We start from the raw sequence: 20311 nt of genomic DNA, 5'->3' as shown, positions 1-20311 counted from the left end.
TGAAAAATTGTACATGTCTGAAAGCAGCAAATGCTTTACATTTGGAATGTTCAGAAGTGAGGAAACCTATGACTATGCTGAGGGCTGCTCCAATTGGGTGAACAGAAGTGAAGCAGTAAAGTAAGAAGGCCATTTGTATAATAATGTTTCCCTGTACTCATTTCATGATTCACAATGAATAATAACTTGTTGAAAAGAAAGGACAATGTTAAAAGCATCCTCTGTCTGTTTGCCTTTACTTGGGCTTCTTCATACATTTATATTGATTGCTCAAATTTCAGTCACTTCTCCTTTTAGTACAATATAACCATTCACATTATATAATGGCTCAACTGCCCTGCATGCATGACTGGTTAAACCTTTTCACTCTTGTTTATCAAATCTTAGTATATTACTGTTTTGTCAAAAAATTCTAGTCTGAACCTTTAAACAAATCAATATAGGATCTATTATTAATATTTGGTACAATATTTTTTTTTCATATAATAAGAGCTGTTTTAAGAGGTACAAAATTCAATAAACTTCTCAATTTTTTCATGCATGTTTGAGACAGTTAACATGAAAGGAACATAATGACTGAAAATATCCATTGAACTCACTGTAGATTCTAATTATCTATCAATATATTTTTTCTTTAATAAAAAAAAAGAAGACAAGGTTCATTCTTCAAATCAGTTTCCATAATCTTTCACAATAAACCTGAATAAACTAGTAAAAATCAATACTGTAAATGAACATTCCAAATTTGAGGACAGCCAGTCACAAAACCACTGAGACTATTAGCCAATAAACGGTGAAATACCTTAAAATGCCAACCAATCAGCATCTCTAATACCCTAAACTGCCAGCCAATGAGCTGCTGTGTCTTAAATTGCCAGCAAACCAATAACAGCGATGCCTAAACAGCCTATCAGCAATAGTGGTATCTCGTACTGACAGCCAGTCATCTGCTGTGATACCTAAACTGCCAGATAATCAGGCATTGTGATATTTAACTACCAGCCAATCAGCCACAACAATAAACCAAACTGCTATCCAATCTATTACTGTAATGCCTCAAATAGTAAGCTACAAAAAAGTGATATTTCCTTTAATCAATGATGGTGTTTTTGAAGATTTCTTCACCATTTGCAAGTAACTAAGTCATGTGCCCCTCCATTTGAATAACAGCCATTGGGCCACTTTCTGAAGACCCTGACTAGTTTTCAACTTTCTGAAGCCATTCAATCTCACATTTATGTGTCTGAGACCCTAATTGACAAACTGCATGATCAACTATAACCATAAGTGAGTACTTTAACTGTCAACTGTAGTTTTTTGTGAATGTTATTATACACAGATGGCTCCACAACTGTTCAGCTACCAAGGAGTCAATTAGTAGGCTCAATGTCACCTCACCTAATTCACCTATTCCTTGAATTTTCAGGATTTTTTTTCTAATGCTATTAATAAAACTGTTATTGGCAAATGGGTGAGATAGGCAGGACTAGCTGTTGACTGCTTGCTAACTAAGTATTTGTGGAGCTATCTATTTGTAAACACAATAAATGAAAATAAACATGAAGATTGCATGTTTGTCATGCCATCCAAGCCCATACGGTTAACCACAGCTAATGACTATTAATGCCTTGCATGTTTACAGCCAGCATTCACAATTCTCTAAATAAGATGCAACTCGACCATAAGATTTATTTTTTTCTTTTGTATTCTTGCTTCCACACTCACTTCAAGTGCAAATCAACCTTCATCAATTCATCCAGAAAGCTGTGTACCTGCCCTTATATATTTCCAACAAATAATTTGTGTTTATTCAACAAAGATGCAAAACTAACAAAACTAACCTTTCCAAAACCAACTAACACTCCTCTTTCCATTTCCATTACCTTACCCAAGTCAACCACTGAACCTTCTTATGACAATCTTAAAATAAACTGGAGCAAGCAAACAAGAAATAACTTTGAAGCCTTAGACACAAGGTTTCTTTTATTTTCTCTGCCAAAACAACCCCAACCACCAAGTATTTAAGATTAAACTTCTGACGCAGGCAGTTGTTAAAGACTAGTCTGATACGAGCAATTTCTATATCAAGGAATATATCAACAATATCATAAGTAGAAACCATTTCACATACAAAGGTGTAATGCCAATTTCTGTAAACAGTACTTTTTTTCCCTTTACAATTCAGTATCATCACTCTTGGTAAACATATAGGCAATTCTAAATTCTATATCCTTAGAAGTAATTCTCATCTACACAGCAAATATTTTGTGGAAGTCTTTTTTGAAAAGACAGACAGCACAACTGAGATCTTTCTAATTTTCAAAATATATTTTATGACTTAACACTATACAACAAAAATTATTCTCTAGATTGACAAATAAATATATAAATAGTCCTTCTGTATGAAATATTATAAAAAATATGTCCAATAAAGGTAAAAAAATTAGAATCTACCAGGTACTTTAAGTGGTAAAATATATTCTAGTGTCAAGGGACCCTCTCTATTTATATATTTTGAATGTTAAGAATGTTTGAGATATTTGCATTTTCTTTATTTCAGAAAAAAAACATGGTTATGATGTACTTGTTTTTATCTTTTATTTTTATTTCTGCGTATTTGTAAATATGTAATTTTTTCATCAACTGGAAAATGCAGAATCTTCCATAGCTACACATGTACCAAATCAAAACTGAAAAAAGTGGAATGGACAATTACAAACAACTTTTTGAAGGAAAGGAATGGAAGGGTAAAGAAAGGAAAAGACAAGAGAGGAGAAGAAAAAAAATGAAAAAAGAAATGAAAAGGAATGAGATGAAAAGAATAAGAAAAAGAAGAAAAGAAAAGAAAAGAAAAGAAAAGAAAAGAAAAGAAAAGAAAAGAAAAGAAAAGAAAAGAAAAGAAAAGAAAAAAGGAAAAATCAATAAAAAGTAAAATAAGAAAAGAAAAAGAAGGGAAGAGAAGAGAAAACAAATCAGAAAGAGTAAGAAAATGTGAAAAAAGAAGAAAAACAAGGAAGAAACAGAAATCACAACTTCGCAGAAAAGGAATGAGATGAAAAGAATAAGAAAAAGAAAAAAAGAAAAGAAAAGAAAAGAAAAGAAAAGAAAAGAAAAGAAAAGAAAAAGAAAAAGAAAAAGAAAAAGAAAAAGAAAAAGAAAAAGAAAAGAAAAGAAAAGAAAAGAAAAGAAAAGAAAAGAAAAGAAAAGAAAAAAGAAAAGAAAAAGGAAAAATCAATAAAAAATAAAATAACAGAAAAAGAAGGGAAGAGAAGAGAAAACAAATCAGAAAGAGTAAGAAAATGTGAAAAAAAAGAAGAAAAACAAGGAAGAAACAGAAATCACAACTTCACAGAGAAGGTCAATCTAAAATAAAAAAAGAAAGAAACAAAGGAAAAAAGATGGAAAAAAAGAAAGAAACAGAGAGAGAGATACATGCATACACTGACATGCAAGCATCTTTTTTCTCATTTCATTTCCCTTCCTTCAAACCTTTCCTCAAATTGTAATTTATGACTGTTGAAGATGAAATGTTGCTCTTATTATCACTGATAAATATTGACTTTGTTCATTCTGTTTACAAATTTTTCCTCATATCTTCCATAAAAAAAAACAGAAAATATGACACACAAGCATATTTTTATCTTATAAAAATGAAAAATATTTGAATTTTTTAAAACATGAATAGCTGATAAAACAGAGTGGAAAGTCCAAACCACAGTATTTCTGAATAAAATGTGGCATGACTTGTTTTCCTCTGTTAACCCACTAGCAACGGTATATTTTGAAGCCAAAAATAATGGTTTCTGGGCAGCTTCAAAATCGGAACGCGGGGCTGGCCCAGAATCTGATTACACGCCAGCTGTGGCCTGCGACCGAATTAGAGCACAAGCTCTGATCCAGTGTCACACCAGCAGGACACCTGGCAATGTTTATTTTTCCGGTTGTCACATATGTAGGACATCCGTCATAAGTGGGTTAAAAATGAAAACTTATCATCAAAAATTATAATTTTTTTTTTCCCCTTTACATCTGAATAAAATGTTTACGAGCAATATCACCTAAACAAAAGAATGGGGAGAAATGAATCAATACTAATACATGAACAAAAAAGGAGAGGGTCCCCATCAGTTCAAAGCTCTTTCCTCTTGCCTTGTAACCAAACCAAATGTATACGGCACTGCCTGCATGTACAATCCGCGGTGTAATCACACCAAAGAAAGTACTTTACATTTTGTACACATTATAAATAATGATTCTGAAGATAAATAAATTAAGTCCTTATCCTTAACAAAAAGCCCAATTTGATTCCCTTTCCCAAAGCCTGTCAGGGAGTCCTACAACCTTTTTTACGGATGGCACTTTTCGGGCACGGCAGCGGTCGTCTTTTCCCCATCAAAGAGCGACTTGTCAACTTGTATTTACCACCTGTGGTTCGGGGCGTCCCAGGGTTGGAGGCTGAGGAACCATCACTGTGGGGGGTATGGCTCGCTGAAGGGTGGTAGGGAGAGGTGCTCGGAGTTGTGTGGGATGAGTCACCACTGCTGTATGTGAGGCCCGGTGATGAAAGAGCTGAAACGCCCACTGGAATCTTAAGGCTACCTCCCATCAGGCTGATGGGTGTGCCTGAAAGAAAATAGGTTGATTAGTGGGTTACCTGGGCAAGTCCATTCTCGAGAACTTGCTCTTTTCATGTATATATGCACTGGTACAGTAAGCTGGACAAAATTATTCATAATACTTTGTTTTGAATTTAATCTTGTTTCTTCTTACAACTACCCAAATACAATTTATCAACATTGCAAATCTGTATGTTATTCATATCAAGCATCCCCTTACACAAATAAACAATTCATAAAACCATCCTACAAGCAACCCCTTCCAGCAGGATTTTTCTACCCTACACCTACTCCACTCACTTGGTCTGGATATCTTAGCAGGGGAAGGAGGTGCAGAGCCATCCAGGGAACTGCCTGTGGATGTCTTCCTTTTGCGAGTGCCTTCCTTGCGTTGGGACTTGGGAGGGAGGGGGTTGGTGAAGGAGGAGGTAACAGAGGAGTGTGGGTAGACAGTGGATGAAGTCACATGGTGGCTGTGGGAGGGGCAAGGGCTGTAAACTGAGGATGAGCTGCCACTGCTCTCACTCAGCAGGTGTGAAAGGAAGTCACCAATTTCATCCTGGGGAAAAATGCATGATCTTAACAAGACTGATTTCCCAGTTCCACACACATACTCAAGTGACTATGAGATTGAAATAAAGAATTGCAACTGATTCACCTGTTCATTAATTTTTAAATAATTAACCCCTTGGACATAACCTCTCTGTGCAAGGTGTACTGGTGGTAAGCCAGAGTTCCTCATTACCTGATCTTGTCTGTGTACTGCATATGACTTCAAGACATTATTGACTTGTAAGTCATTTGGTTAAACTTTATGAATTCTATCTCCCCTCATAAGTGTGTTCAACAAGTGACACCATCAGATTTTGATATAAATACTTGTGTCCTTTTTAGGGCATGATGTAGTCAAGTAAACTAAGTATTACTGGAGATTTACCTCCCTGACAACCATAAATTATTTCTACACAAATCAACTTTACAAAGCTTGAAATAATTATTTATACAATAGAAAAGATTGCAAATACTTACAACAATACACCTGTCCACCATAGACTGTGTGACGCCTTCCATGTGCCGCTTCTGACACGAGAGGCGCAGGTGTGAGTCAGCTCCCCCTACAACTACCAGCCCCGTCTCCACACGCAGACGCATGCGAATGTCCTCCATGTCATCCACGCTGTCAAGTAAACTGCTGTCTGAGACAACTAATTTCTAGATTTGTTTGTTCCAAACAAATGACTATACATATTGATATTAGTTGTGAATGTCCAAAGAATGTTTCGACATCATAGAAGAAAACATTTCAGAAATTCACAATGAAATTGTGAAATTCATATGAAAATTTTAAATAAAAATTGTGTATAAGTCCTCCTGCTTTGTGTTTGGCCTCAAGACCTCCTGGTAATATGTTCGTTTACAGTGTAATTACGTAATATGCATCCCATGTATGATGCAATATATGGCAGAATTAAGAGTACAAGATATCTCCTACAAATGATTTATATATATATATATATATATATATATATATATATATATATATATATATATATATATATATATATATATATATATATATATATATATATATATATTCATATACATATAAATATTAGATGTATTTTACCAGCTTTAATTATATCTTCGTCAGATATACATGTATTTCTGACGAAGATATAATCGAAACTTACAGGTCTTACATGTATAAAAGAGGGCAGATGAAAATGAAATTCATTACCCATGGATACAGCCAGTGATACCACTTCTCAGAGCTCTGCAGTTTCTTGCTGTCAGCCATGCCTTACTGGCCCTTATTCAAGGAATAAGGAGACAAGAAATAAAAAAACAAAAGAAAAGATCAATCCAAATGCAAAATAACAGTTGCTCATTATAATCCAGCTCCTTAAAACCTACCTGACATTTGATGCCTTCTCTCCTATGATGAAGAGGGTTGGGGTACGGATGTCCAGCAATGGGTCGTCTGCTTCCCCTCGCTTGCCTGTCGCACCTGTCACTGGAAACCCTAGGCAAATGTTTGCCGTCACCATCTCTAGCATGGACACCTGTTGAATTGAGATCAAATAGTCCCATTAGTTCCAGGAGTGGACATATACATGCTCCACTATGGTTTTATTAATTTTGTTCCAACAGTTCATGGCTACACAAACACTTGAGTATTAAAAGGCTTCCTAGTCTCACTATTTATCCCATTCCTTGAGTTATGAGGAAAGAAGTTTGTAATTCATAAAACTAATAGTATTGTTACTAACATTATAACAATAATAGTAATTATAATGTTAAAAGATGATAATAGTAAAAGAAATAGAACTTTTTCTCAAAATAAAAAAAACCGGTGACATCAATGTGATGATATCACTAATAATTAACCCGTATGATAAGGATGAAGTTACGGTCCCATTATGGAAAAATCTGGGTCGAGTGCCAGGCAACATGAGCTTGCCATCATGAACGAAGGCCAGGGTGACACAGAGGACTTGCCACTAGTGCATAAATCTCTTGGGAGTGTGATTTGACTCATTTTGCGCTTAAAAGCATTATTCCCATTGATAAACAAATGTGGAATGTAATGTGCATAAGCATAATGTGCATGGAAGAGTGCTGGCTCCAGGAACAACACCATTTCCATGCTGCACACCATATTCCTTATCGCTGTGACCAGCGGCACAGGTTATATTATAGAAAATTTAAAATTACGAACAAAATAAGATATATGACACAAATAACCAAAAGTTCCTTTTTCTTTTCTTTTCTTTTTTTCCCTTGCACTGAGTTATTTACTAAATAGAGAGATGGAGTCTGTGCAAGGAAAATAAGCTATTACCATCTGGATAAAGCAAAACAAAAGATAAATATGGACATTGGAGATGGCAAAAAAGAGCAAAAAAATTTACACAAAATAACTTTCACTTTAAAAATACAAAAGCCTGTGTATACTCACATGGCACGCAATGACAGCCCCGATGCCCCAGCCCAGCAGCACGATGGGACTGTTGGGGTATTGGCTCTTGCACTCCACCACCCGTGCTCGCACTTCAGACAGTATTTGCTCCAGAACAGTACTTGCATCATTGCTCTCTGGAATGTGGAATTTCATTATTTGAAGAAATGGGCTTGCTTCCCAAATTGTTATACACTGCTCTGCACACAATAAAATACTAGAATGAGAATGACTTGAAAACAGTCAAGCCATCTATACTGTTGCTACTGCATGAATCCTTAACCCACTGGACCTGGGTGATATGGCCAGGTAAAATATTTACACAATTATCCTATTTATCTTATTTCTCTGCATATACATTACCAATATATCTTAATTAAAGAAAAACAGGATAAATAAGAGCCCACAACACCATAGCAAACATACACTTCACAGGAATAAATACAAAATTATATGCCTACACCCTTTCGCACACGTCTGTAGAAGCCCACATAAAATCCTTAAACATGTCATACCTGGTGTAATCATGACAGGAACAGTCTTGGCCATGTGGTGGAGCTGCGCATTGAAGAAGCGTATTCTCCGCGGTGCTTGGGGGATGCTCGAGGGGGGACCACTTGGAACTTGAATGATGATTGCGGACCCTTCCAGTTTACGCTGTTTGCGAGAATGGGAAATGTTAACAATAAGGAAAGTTACAGAAAAGGAATAAGGAGTATACACCATAAATATGTGAACTAGAGATATAATTAGAACTATCCCTAAAGAAAATATATATGCTTTACATTGATTATTTCATCAATAACAAGAACATTCTTTATATCCTGTCATATTTCCCGCTGCAACTCAGCATGTGATTGTAAGAGTTGTTGTCTGAATAGTACTTCACAAATCAACTTTGTAACTTGTACACAGCAAAATTAAGAGTTACCTTCCCTAAGCATTTGGTAAGTGATATTATCTGCCAACTCTTTTAATAATGATATTAATAATAAAAAAAAAAATAATAAAAAAATAAACAAACAAAAATAATAATAATAATATAAAAAGAACAGCAACATTAATAATAATAACAAAAAATAATTAGTCTGCCTGATAAATCTTTTAATTATGATTTAATTTTTGACAATCCAAATCTATTCAAACAGGTATAATGCACAGTTTACACAGTAACATAATGACTATCCAATATGTTTTTACATTTTGATAGGTATTAATAAATATGCCCAGTAGATAATTCAATTCCTTGAAATATGTTAATCCACTGATTAAAAACAAAGAAAATATATTTATGACTATACAACACTCACAATGCAACAACACTAAAAGAAAAGAAAAGAAAAGAAAAGAAAAGAAAGAAACACTCACTAGGTATAATAAATGCATAAATAAACAAAATTCTAAAAATCATATACATAACAACCAGTTGACTTTCTACTCCTCACACTCACCGGTTTGTGCTGATTGAGGGAGGGCACAGCTGGGTCCCAGGGTCTCTTCAACAGGAGGTTCAGGGCCTCTACGCTGGCTCCTCGATGGGTGCTGCTTAGGGCCACCATCTTATCCACCAGGGTTGGAATTTTGGACTTAAGGGTCTGTGTGTGTGTGGGGAGGAGGGCAAAAAAAAAGGAAGGTTACTTTGATTTAGTAGATAAGCATGAAGAAAAAAGCAAAAAACAGTAACCAATAAATAAAATAATAAAATAAAATCCAAATCTTTAAAAATTCATTAAAGCATTTACAATAAATAAACAAATATACAACAACAAATATAAATGTTTAAAAAATGACTGGGAAATCCCACCTGGAGGATGTCAAGATAAGCAGCCAGGTAAGGAAGACTCAGGTACTGGAGGAGGATGGAGTGAAGCCACTGGGTCAGCTTGGAGTCCCAGTTCACCCTTGCTAAAGCTTGTCTGAACTTAGCTGCTGTCTTGTCTGGGTGGAGAGGGGGGGGGGGGAAGAATAGTAAAGAGTTTTAATGATTTTTGTTTGAGATTTTCTTGAAAACATATTTAAAGGAATTTTTAATAGTAGTGAAAAAAGGATACCTCTGGTCAAAAGATCATGTAGAAGAGGAGGAGGAACATGAGGAAGTACAAAGTCTAAGAAGACAATGTAGAGGATGAAGATGATGATGAATATCAAATGCAGCAAGAATTTAACTATTTTCACTCTTAATGAATATGTAAAGCTTAATTCAAATCAAAGCTGCAAGGTATAGCAGCTCTATCCTGCTCTTACGATAGGAAAGAAATTTGTATATAAATCATCTTTGAAAAGACTTTTAATAGTTGTTACATTAGTAAACTGATGGTTATAAATTCTTAAAGGAGAGAGTGACCATAAAAATACCAAATAAAGAAAATTTTTCCATTTGGTAGATAAAGCATTTCTTATCAATTTGTCGGCCATCAGAAAAAGATCAGGTTGTTGTCAGAGATATGTCTAAGATTACTTAAGTGTGACTGCGATGCCACACACGAGAAGTACACATGAGACAAGTCAAAGGAGGTCATTTCCATGTCAGTAACATGTCTCAGATGTTCAGAAACTTACCAACTTGTGCCCTCCTCTTCACGGGTTCATTATCTGAATCTTTGAGGCTGAGGCGCGCCAGTCTGTCAGAGTCAAGGATCTGTACAACTTTGCTAAACAGGGCCATCTGTGGTTCTGTCCATCCAATCCTGGTGGGAAAAAGAGATGTGTTTGTAAAAATTATTCTTTGATTTATAATGGGCAATTTTTGCTTATTTAGGAAGGAACATCCCATATTCAATCCATCCATGACAGGTACCTCCTAGTGAAAAACACCCTAATTTCCAAGTAGTAGCAATAATGCTGCTGCTAGGGATCTGCACCTAATGCACACATGGTGGATGACCTTATCAGAGCTTAAGCCAAGAACAAAAGTGTCCGATATATGAGAAGCTGGCCCATCATTGTTAATTTAAGTTGGTCCAAATCAGTGATGACTAGACAGTTGTTAACCAGAATAAGATGATGATATTAGGTAATTCCGTCCATAGTTTCAGACACTAGTCATTAAATGAAAGGAGTATAAACTAAAACCTTCTACACCATCTACTTCAACATCAAACTAATTTTGCAACCAGTTCTTTTCATGTTAAATTGAGTTAAATTGTCTATGTCCTCTTCCAATCTTTTACAAACCATCCTTACTTAACTATAAAAAATGACTCACTATATAAAATTTCACAACACAGAACAGGAGCCAATAACGACTCTTCAATCCCTTTCTCTCTCTCTCATCCCTCCATCCAATCAATTCACTCTCCATTCTGTTATCCACACAGACAAACAACCTGCAAAATCCCCTACACTCACTTTGGTATCTTCTCTTCCCAGTCCTCCTCCTCCTCCTCAGGTGCCTCCTTCTCCTGGTGGGGGACCTCTGCCTTGATCTGGTCAAGACGGGCAAAGACAACATGGCGCTCACACTCGCTCATAACCTGCTGGGCCTTATTCAGATCGTAGGGCAGTGGGGGGGGAGGAGAAGGCTCTGAGTCCACGTCAATCATTTCCTCATAACTGCTGTGGGTTAAGAAGTTGATGCTTTAATTTTCCTACATTCCTTCCAATTATGTTTTTAAAATACAAATGTGAAAATCTTTTGCCATTTAACAATAATTTACTCAAAATTATACTGTAAGACACAAATTTCAATCAATAACATTCCCCAAAAATTAACTAAATTGGTGATGGCATGCATGCAATTAGTTACTGCATGCATCCAGAAAACACTATGAAAATTCTCCAGATAAAAAATACCAACCTATGAGTGCTGCGGTTTTGCCGAGAAGATTTTGTCATAAAGAGCATCTTCCTAGGTCGAGCATGTGAAGCTTCTGGCCGCCAATTCCATGGCCGAGCATAAGCATGATCCATCAACACAACATCTGGCTCACTTTCCTATAAAATGATAATCGTAATAATCAAATAACATATCAAGACCACAACCTCCACATATACAATTCTTCTCAAAATATGAACCCATGTGATTACGACAATGTGCACAACTGCAAAGTCACAGTACCAACGAAACATACTTCGAACATCACCTCTACATCCCGTACCTGCCCACTGGCCAGTCTGAGCATTGATGTGAACCTTGCATGTGGATCTCCAGAGTTCTTCATCCTGGCGTCGGATTCTGAGTGTGAAGATCCCAGAGCACGTGGAGAAGTGGGTCGTGATGCTGAGCTCGGCCGACGGAAGGATGGGTGTATGACACCTGAATTACCAGCCTGTTGGAAATCAATCAGATCAGTGTTGCCATTGGGATATATGTGTAAGTGCAAGTGTCAGTGTAAGTATAAGTATGTGTATTGTGTGTGTGTGTGTGAGTGTGTGTGTGAGTGTGTGTGTGAGTGTGTGTGTGAGTGTGTGTGTGTGTGTGTGTGTGTGTGTGTGTGTGTGTGTGTGTGTGTGTGTGTGTGTGTGTGTGTGTGTGTGTGTGTGTGTGTGTGTGTGTGTGTGTGTGTGTGTGTGTGTGTGATGTATATATGTTGTAAATTACATTTGTTATATAGATAAACATATGTACAAATATCTGAATCTACATCTATTTATCTATAACTCACTCACTCGTTCACTATCACTCTCTCTTTCCGTCTTTATATATATATACGCACATATGTGTATATATATATATATATATGTATATATATATATATATATATATATATATATATATATATATATATATACACATTCATGTATATATACATGTATATATATAATATATATATATATATATATATATATATATATATATATATATATATATATATATATATATATATATATATATATATATACACATTCATGTATATATACATGTATATATATAATATATATATATATATATATATATATATATATATATATATATATATATATATATATATATATTTTATATTTATACATGTATATATACATGAATGTGTGTATGTATATATATATATATATATATATATATATATATATATATATATATATATATATATATATATATATATATATATTTTAATATGTATTTATATATATATGTAAATATATATAAACATATATAAATACATAAATAAATAAATAAATAAATAAATTATATATATATATATATATATATATATATATATATATATATATATATATATATATATATATATATATATATATATATATATTCATTGCCATCAGTAAAACTTGTCCAAACCTTGTGTGGTGATTGCGTTGGAGTGCTGGGCTGTGAGAGTGATGAGTTCTGGGGAGCTGATGCCAGCAGCGTTCTGATCACAGTATCCTTCTCAGGCTTCTCAGCCATCTTGACTTACACCTATCTGGAAAATGAGGGAAAGGTCTTATTGGTAAAGAGAAAGCTTTTATGGTGCGTATATTTCAGGACCATTGATGTTATGGTAACAATTTGGAATTAATGTTTATAATAAATTTTAAGGTGTTGAACCTTTTAGCTGGGTGGGTGTGGACATTATGCCTGATAAATTTTTTCACCCTCGGAAATGCACCCCAAAAATATTTATGTTTGATACTACTGAAGTCTACATGTGACAACAGGTTTTAATCGGTACAAACTACAGATCCTTCAACTTCCCGGTCCTCTACCAGCAAAACAGGTATGACTTTTAGTTTCACTAAAGCATACTGTGGTTTCTGACATTTGAAGAGCTCAATTTTATGCACCAGGAAATGTATAATTCATTGGCATATCTCAAATACACTGGGCATTAGTAGAGAGCAAAGTTAAAAAAGTTATCACAGTTACACTTTGTGTATGAATAAAATAATTCATCCATTTTAATCAAGAACCAAAATTTGTATTCAGGTATATCTATAATAATAAAAGATGATATACCGGAAGGAAACCATTTTGTATGTAACAGTATGGTGTGTGTATTGGGGGGGGGGGGGGGGGGTTGGCTTTGGCTGTAAGAAATATGCCATACACTTAGGGCTATAATTCTAGGGAAATTTCTCTGCTATACAGAAAACAAATAACAATCAATAATATATATTTGGAAAGCTGTGGAACCTGCAGATTTAATTTCCACTGCTAGAAACCTGAGCTTCAGGAAGGTATTATGTAAAATAAAAATAAAAATATCTAATTCTTTATGACATATGAGACTTCAATGTCTTCTTTACTGTCAAACTGAGCTAATGATTACTCCTGTTTCTATATCATAAACGAATATATTATTTTTGTAATTTGAGAATTTACACGTTTATCTGTATTTAGTCCTGTATTTAGGGCTGCAATGAGTGCAAGAGATAGAGGCAGAAAGACATGACTGAGTCACTGGCTGAGGCAGGTGAAGGCATGGGAAGTGATATCATAGGTGTGCCTCATACAAACTTGCCAGACAGTACATGTAACAAAGGACACTGCACATACTTCATTCATGATAAAAAAAAGAAGTAAAAACTGTAGGAAAAACTCCCACACCCTTTTCAATGGCATGCCATGATTATGGTATACAGGAATGTGTAAATATTCAGTGCCTGCCAATGACCATGGCAACAAAGACTTTTGGGGTTAAACAGAACAATTAGCCTAAAGTTGCCTCTACTGATGGCAGGAGGGCAAATATGTATGCCATATCCACTGGGAATATATATCTACATAACATGCTATGATAGGGAAACTCTAAGGGGACTGTCATAGAGATATTAAAAAATAACACTTACTGATATATAAAATAATCTGCACATTTGAAGAATGTCAGAATATAGAAAATGTATCACGACATAAGTCACATGGAGATTAGGCCTAGCCTTCCTTGCCTCTCAGTGGACAACTTAGCCGTGCAGTAACACAACATACTTGGTCTTGGCCCATGTAGCTTGTGATGTCATGAGTTAATCTCTTAGAAATGCACTATACTTTTAAATGTTTTTCTGCATTTTCATATATATAAAATCATACTGAAATGTGTATCTATCAAATGTTCCTTCCTTAGATATATGATGTATTCTACAATATCATATATTACCACTTGTTTGCGATCTTCTCCATATTTACTCCCACCAAATCCCCGGTTCCCTATGGGATCCCCCAAGATTGTTGGCTGGAGTCGGGGACTTGGTCTCTCACAGGTACGGTCCTATGGTCCACTTCTGGCAGCCAGGAATTACCAGGAATTACCCAACTTTTCTAACGATAGAAATTTGAAGTAATTTTTCATAATAGCTCTGCCTTGCGGATCATGACTATTTTGACATCGTTGGATTTCTTTTATTCTCTAGTTTCCAGGGAAATTGCAGGGTAAAATATGAATAATATAAACAGAATCATTCACTACATTGCAACTTCACCACTGTGGGTTTCCACCTCCTAACCCCTGCCCAGGAAAGCAAAGAAATCTTCATAGATAATTTGTTTTTCCATTGTGAAAGTTAAAAATTAAAAACGCTAATTGCACATTATATTGTGTACATTATTCATAATTTAACCCTAAATTGGTAATTTTTTGGGATAGTTCCACCAAATGGATTGTGATGATTTTGGTATCATTGAATTTCACACACTCTTAAGTTTCCAAATATACAGAAATGATTGCACAGAAACCCCTCAAACCCCCATATTCTTGGCCCTGATAGCAGAGGAGGGGATGAAGGGTACTAGGGAAATTGCAGAGAACAATATCAATAACAGACACAGATTCAGTCACTATATTGTCTCGACTGTCATGCAGGAGCGTTGTTGCCAAGTCTGTCCAACACTCTCCTGCCATGAATGTGGAGGATTCTTTATTTTCCTGGGCAGGGGCTGGGGGCCAGCAATCCCTTGCAATAGAAAATACAGCGATTTATTCTGTGTATATTATTCCATAAAATTTATATTTTACCTTAAAATTTCCCTGGTACCTTTCATGCCTCCCCTGCTAATGTGGCCAAGTTTGTCACTAATGGGGGTGGGGGGGAGGGGTTCTAACAATAATTTCTATATGGCCATATAGAAATTATTGCCATATACTAACTTACCCTGATTGAGAGTGCCATTATCTTTAGTATTACTGGAAAAAGGCATCACCAAAGAATCAATGATAAATAACCTTACAGTCTTGAAGATATTGAATTAATGATCACTTTTCATTAAATATGCTTGTCTCGCAAATAAATAAAAACAAAGTTATTCAATTATGAAAATTAATAAAAATAATATTAAAAGAAGGCGAGATTCACATGATCGCTGAGGGGAATACTGACCAAATTCTCCAATGCACATGCGTGGGGTCTTATGTACAGGTTCTGTTCCTGTTATCTCACCTGTGATGTCACGGCCAGTGTCAAGATTTCATTGGCCAATTGTTTGGCGGTTAATTTAATGGCCAATGGGGAAACAAGGCACAAGGAAACAGCCAATGAATGAACATTAACTAAAATAGAAGCTATGAAATTAAATTTTCAAATTAGTCTTGCTATGGCTTCTGTGTGTGTAGGGCGTTGTATCGCTCCATTGATATCGAAGACCCTCACCCCAGTTCCTCCTCTGTATAGGTATGTTGAAAGTTTTATTTTCACTGTAGTGATTAGATGTATGGTACTTCGTGTGCATATGAACGGCATGTGATAGTGCCTGATGCCGACTCTGTCCAATGCTCTCTCTTGCTGTGAATATGTTGAGGATTCTTTGTATTCTTACTGCCCCCCACCCCCGCCCAAGAGGGGGTGGGGGAGCACACAGAGGGGTCACAGGAGGCACAGCCCCCTGCAGTGTGTGATTCTCGTATCTACGACCGACATGCCGAGTGTGTACGACGCTCTTTCCTGCAGTGAATACATTGAACTGTCAATTTTCCTTCGGTTCTTTCTGTCAGTCGGTCGGTCTATTATAGATTGTTTTGTTTTTATCACTTTTTTTGGGATTGTTATTGAGGTCTTTTCCTTCTTCATTGCCACTCTATAGTCTTAAGAATAAGCTAGAATTGACACAACACCGAAAACAAAACATTTCTCGCTGGCCTTCTGTCACCAAATACCTGGGAATTGTCCTGTCAAACCAGAAACGCGAAAATGCACATGCACTGAAAGTTCTTCAGACCGATTCCCATCTGTCTAATAATACTTGAAACACACAAATGAAATATAACAACATTAACAAAGGCCGTTGAAAGCATAAATGTGGAACAGCAGACACTAATAATGTGCCAAATATCGTTTTGACAAACGTGTAATAACACATGAACTACTTGAGAGAGCGCTGGAAGGAGTTAAATGTTCATAATTTTGTTCACATTTGCAAAGTCAACATGGCGAGGGACTTAAAAAAGATGGGTCACTCTTCCCTCTTCTCTATCATGTATCTTCTTTATTTTATATTGCGCACCTTACGCCATAGATGAAAAGTGTCTTATTTTACGGCAAGGTAATCATTCCATACACTTTGTTACTATAACCCTGACTTTTATCCGTAGTAAATTTACCAAAATGACTTGGTACAGCATTGTAGTCAGTTCCATCCTGTGGCTTACATCATAACAGATATTATTTTCTAGTTTTTCTTGGTGATCATATGCTTCCCCTGTTTAGCAAAGACGTCCTTTTAGTGCTCTGGTTATACCATATTTTTCGGGTAAATGAATTGATCTCCAAAAGGGTGATGAAATTCCACGCGTGTATCAGCAGATTCACTCCCTCTCTTCACTCTTACGTAATTTATCAATGAATTACACGTCCATCGATCCTATGAATCTAGCTTCACACACCAGGAAATCTCACAAAGTCTAAAGTTGGAGGATTTGTTTACCTTTGTACTAGAAAACTCTTAAAAAGTACAACCATCGCACTAGATTATTTACGTTTTACTAAATAACAATCGAGACAGGGCAACTCCTTCACAAAATCGATGATGAATGAGCTGCCAAAAACCGCCATATTTTTACAGCGCCATCTATGGAATGAAAGTAATCCTAGCGCACGGGGATACAGAATTTTTCCTTTGGATCTAACCCAACTCTTACTGCGTCTTGAAGTAAAAACGCAACTCACTCTGACCTATTAAAACTAACATAACAGATTGCAATAAAACTTTCGTTCTATTGTGCTTCCCTAAAATTAACTGTCATTGAGTCACGTGCATCCTTTAGGTTCTCAGTAGAAAGGACATCACCACCACTTTGCTGTATATTTGCCGTTTTTACGGTTGAATTTCAGATTATTTCAGCGTGGTTTGCGCCTGATATTTATCATGCTTTTAAGACAACAATCCGTGTATAATGGCTGTTTGAAAACTGCTGGTAGTATCCTAAGGCAGTCTATAAGTGTTTGTGCTCATAAATGTCATTCTACTATTTCTCGTTTTCTGTACTTTCTTCTGTGTACAAAGAAAACTATGTCTTTCAACGGGCAAGGTCGCTTCTAATTCTCCTATCATAAACTCACATTTTTATTCATTTCTTTCTCTCTCTCTCTCTCTCTCTCTCTCTCTCTTTCTTTCTTTCTCTCTCTCTCTCTCTCTCTCTCCCTCTCTCTCTCTCTCTCCCTCTCTCTCTCTCTCTCTCTCTCTCTCTCTCTCTCTCCCCCCCTCCCTCCCCCCCCTGTCTCTCTCTCTCTCTCTCTCTCACTCTCTCTCTCTCTCTCTCTCTCTCTCTCTCTCTCTCTCTCTCTCTCTCTCTCTCTCTCTCTCTCTCTCTCTCTCTCTCTCTCTCTCTCTCTCTCTCTCTCTCTCTCTCTCTCTCTCTCTCTCTCTCTCTCTCTCTCTCTCTCTCTCTCTCTCTCTCTCTCTCTCTCTCTCTTATCTTTGTTATCATTATCATTACTATTATCATCATCATCATAATTATTATCATTATCATAAATATTATCATCATTACTTATATTATCATCATTATCATTGTTATTATAATTATCCATTTCATGATTATCCATATGATTATCATTATCATCATTAACATCATAGTTACCCTCATCATAGTCAATATTATCACTTTATCATTATTTCTGTTATCATTATCATTTCATTGTTCTCATCATCATCATCATCGCTTTCATCATCACCACTATCACTATCCTCATGATAGCTTTCATCTTTATCATCATTAACAATATCATAATTTCATTATCATCATTTTTAACATTATCATCACCATTATTACCATAGTTATTATGATTACCATTATAACAGTAATGATAATAAGTGATAGTAGTAGTAGTAGTAATGAAAGTAGTATTAGAAGTATCATTATCATTAAAAGCATTATGACTATTATCAATCATACTCTTATCATCATGAAAATTGTTTATTATATCAGGAATTTGATACTTTTAACGTTATAACTCAAAACATTTCCTTCCTGAAGCGCAATTTATGATAAAGATCTCACGAAATTATTAAAACTCAATTAATGATTATAACAATTAATCAATCAAAACTCTCATGAATTCATTAAAATCTCATGAACTATTTCAAGCTCATGAAATAATTGATTATTTCATGAATCAATCAATCCATTGTTTAATTAATGCTTCAACTAAGACTCGTGAATTTATTAAAACTCTCATGCATTAGTTAAAACTCTCATAAATCATTTCAAACTCAGGAAATAATCAGTTTGTTAATCCACGAATCATTCAATTGATTATCTAATTCAAACTCTCATGGATTAATCAAAACTATTATGAATTAATTAAAACTCCTATGAATCAATCAAAACTTTTATGAATTGATTAAGAAATTTTTAAAGAGATGGCAGAAGGAGAGGGAAACCGAAAGAGAGAGAGAGAGAGAGAGAGAGAGAGAGAGAGAGAGAGAGAGAGAGAGAGAGAGAGAGAGAGAGAGAGAGAGAGAGAGAGAGAGAGAGAGAGAGAGAGAGAGAGAGAGTAGGGAGAGGGAGAGGGAGAGGGAGAGGGAGAGGGAGAGAGACTGAGAGGGAGAGAGACTGAGAGAGAGAGAGAGAGAGAGAGAGAGAGAGAGAGAGAGAGAGAGAGAGAGAGAGAGAGAGAGAGAGAGATAGAGAGAGAGAGAGAGGAGAGATTGGGGGGGGGGGCAGATAGAGACAAACAGATAAGCAGAAAAAGAGAGACAGAGAGAAAGCGAGACAGACAACAAATAAAGAGAAAAGGCAGACAGACAAACAGAGAAATGAAATAGAGATTAAAGAAAAGAAAGGAAAGAGCAAACAAAGAAAGACAGAAGAGAAAAACGGAAGAATATATAATTATAGAACAATAATAAAAAAAAACAAAATCTCTCCGCCGTTTTTTTATATAATTAATCCAATGCTTTTCATCATTAGTGCATTGCTAATGATAGAAAAAATAAATAGATCAAGAAAAAGGATTTTGAAAGAAAATGCAATGTATCTCCCATTAATAATTTATTTATTTATCTATTTTCTTATTTTTTTTAATTTTCCTTTTCATTAATTTTTTATTTTATTTTTTATTTATTTATTTATTTATTTATTTTTTTTGCAATCGTCAGGGTGATCTGCAGTCATGACACTGATGCTTATAATAATACAAAAATAGATATAAATATTTCTATTAACAATAATACCTATACTGATATCAAGACGAATACTAATATATCACTAACATCAGTATACAACAGCTAATACTGGGGGTGGGAGGTTAAATAGGGGATGTAGAGTTGTAAGTTGTAGTTATGAAGTTGTAGTGATCAAAATTCTTTACTGTGGTATGTGTGTTTATCTTACGCATTTATTTATTTATCTATTTATTGTGGTGTGTGTTT

At 35.3% G+C, this 20311-nt stretch overlaps 1 protein-coding gene across 12 annotated transcripts in view; it reads right to left on the bottom strand.

The window, feature by feature from the left end:
• The window catches only part of Rcd1 (Reduction in Cnn dots 1), a 35311-nt gene extending 17852 nt beyond the window's left edge, over nucleotides 1-17459 (bottom strand). For 2 of the 12 annotated variants that reach the window (XM_070130301.1, XM_070130311.1), the window contains exons 1-14: nucleotides 17363-17459; nucleotides 12812-12935; nucleotides 11658-11843; nucleotides 11372-11508; nucleotides 10924-11130; nucleotides 10135-10262; nucleotides 9380-9513; nucleotides 9027-9170; nucleotides 8091-8232; nucleotides 7576-7712; nucleotides 6531-6679; nucleotides 5646-5793; nucleotides 4917-5175; nucleotides 4342-4623 (exon numbers count right to left, since the gene is read on the bottom strand). In XM_070130301.1, coding sequence (XP_069986402.1) covers nucleotides 4342-4623; nucleotides 4917-5175; nucleotides 5646-5793; nucleotides 6531-6679; nucleotides 7576-7712; nucleotides 8091-8232; nucleotides 9027-9170; nucleotides 9380-9513; nucleotides 10135-10262; nucleotides 10924-11130; nucleotides 11372-11508; nucleotides 11658-11843; nucleotides 12812-12919 — 2161 coding nt within the window. In that variant the 5' untranslated portion in view covers nucleotides 12920-12935; nucleotides 17363-17459. The remainder of the gene's footprint in view (nucleotides 1-4341; nucleotides 4624-4916; nucleotides 5176-5645; nucleotides 5794-6530; nucleotides 6680-7575; nucleotides 7713-8090; nucleotides 8233-9026; nucleotides 9171-9379; nucleotides 9514-10134; nucleotides 10263-10923; nucleotides 11131-11371; nucleotides 11509-11657; nucleotides 11844-12811; nucleotides 12936-17362) is intronic. The other 10 variants (XM_070130306.1, XM_070130312.1, XM_070130309.1 and 7 more) reach the window with 8 other exon arrangements.
• Nucleotides 17460-20311: the final 2852 nt, after the last annotated feature.

This window comes from Penaeus vannamei, chromosome 15 (genome assembly GCF_042767895.1).
Source record: "Penaeus vannamei isolate JL-2024 chromosome 15, ASM4276789v1, whole genome shotgun sequence".
NCBI classification, from domain to species: domain Eukaryota; kingdom Metazoa; phylum Arthropoda; class Malacostraca; order Decapoda; family Penaeidae; genus Penaeus; species Penaeus vannamei.
This window is presented reverse-complemented; position numbering and strand designations above follow the sequence as displayed.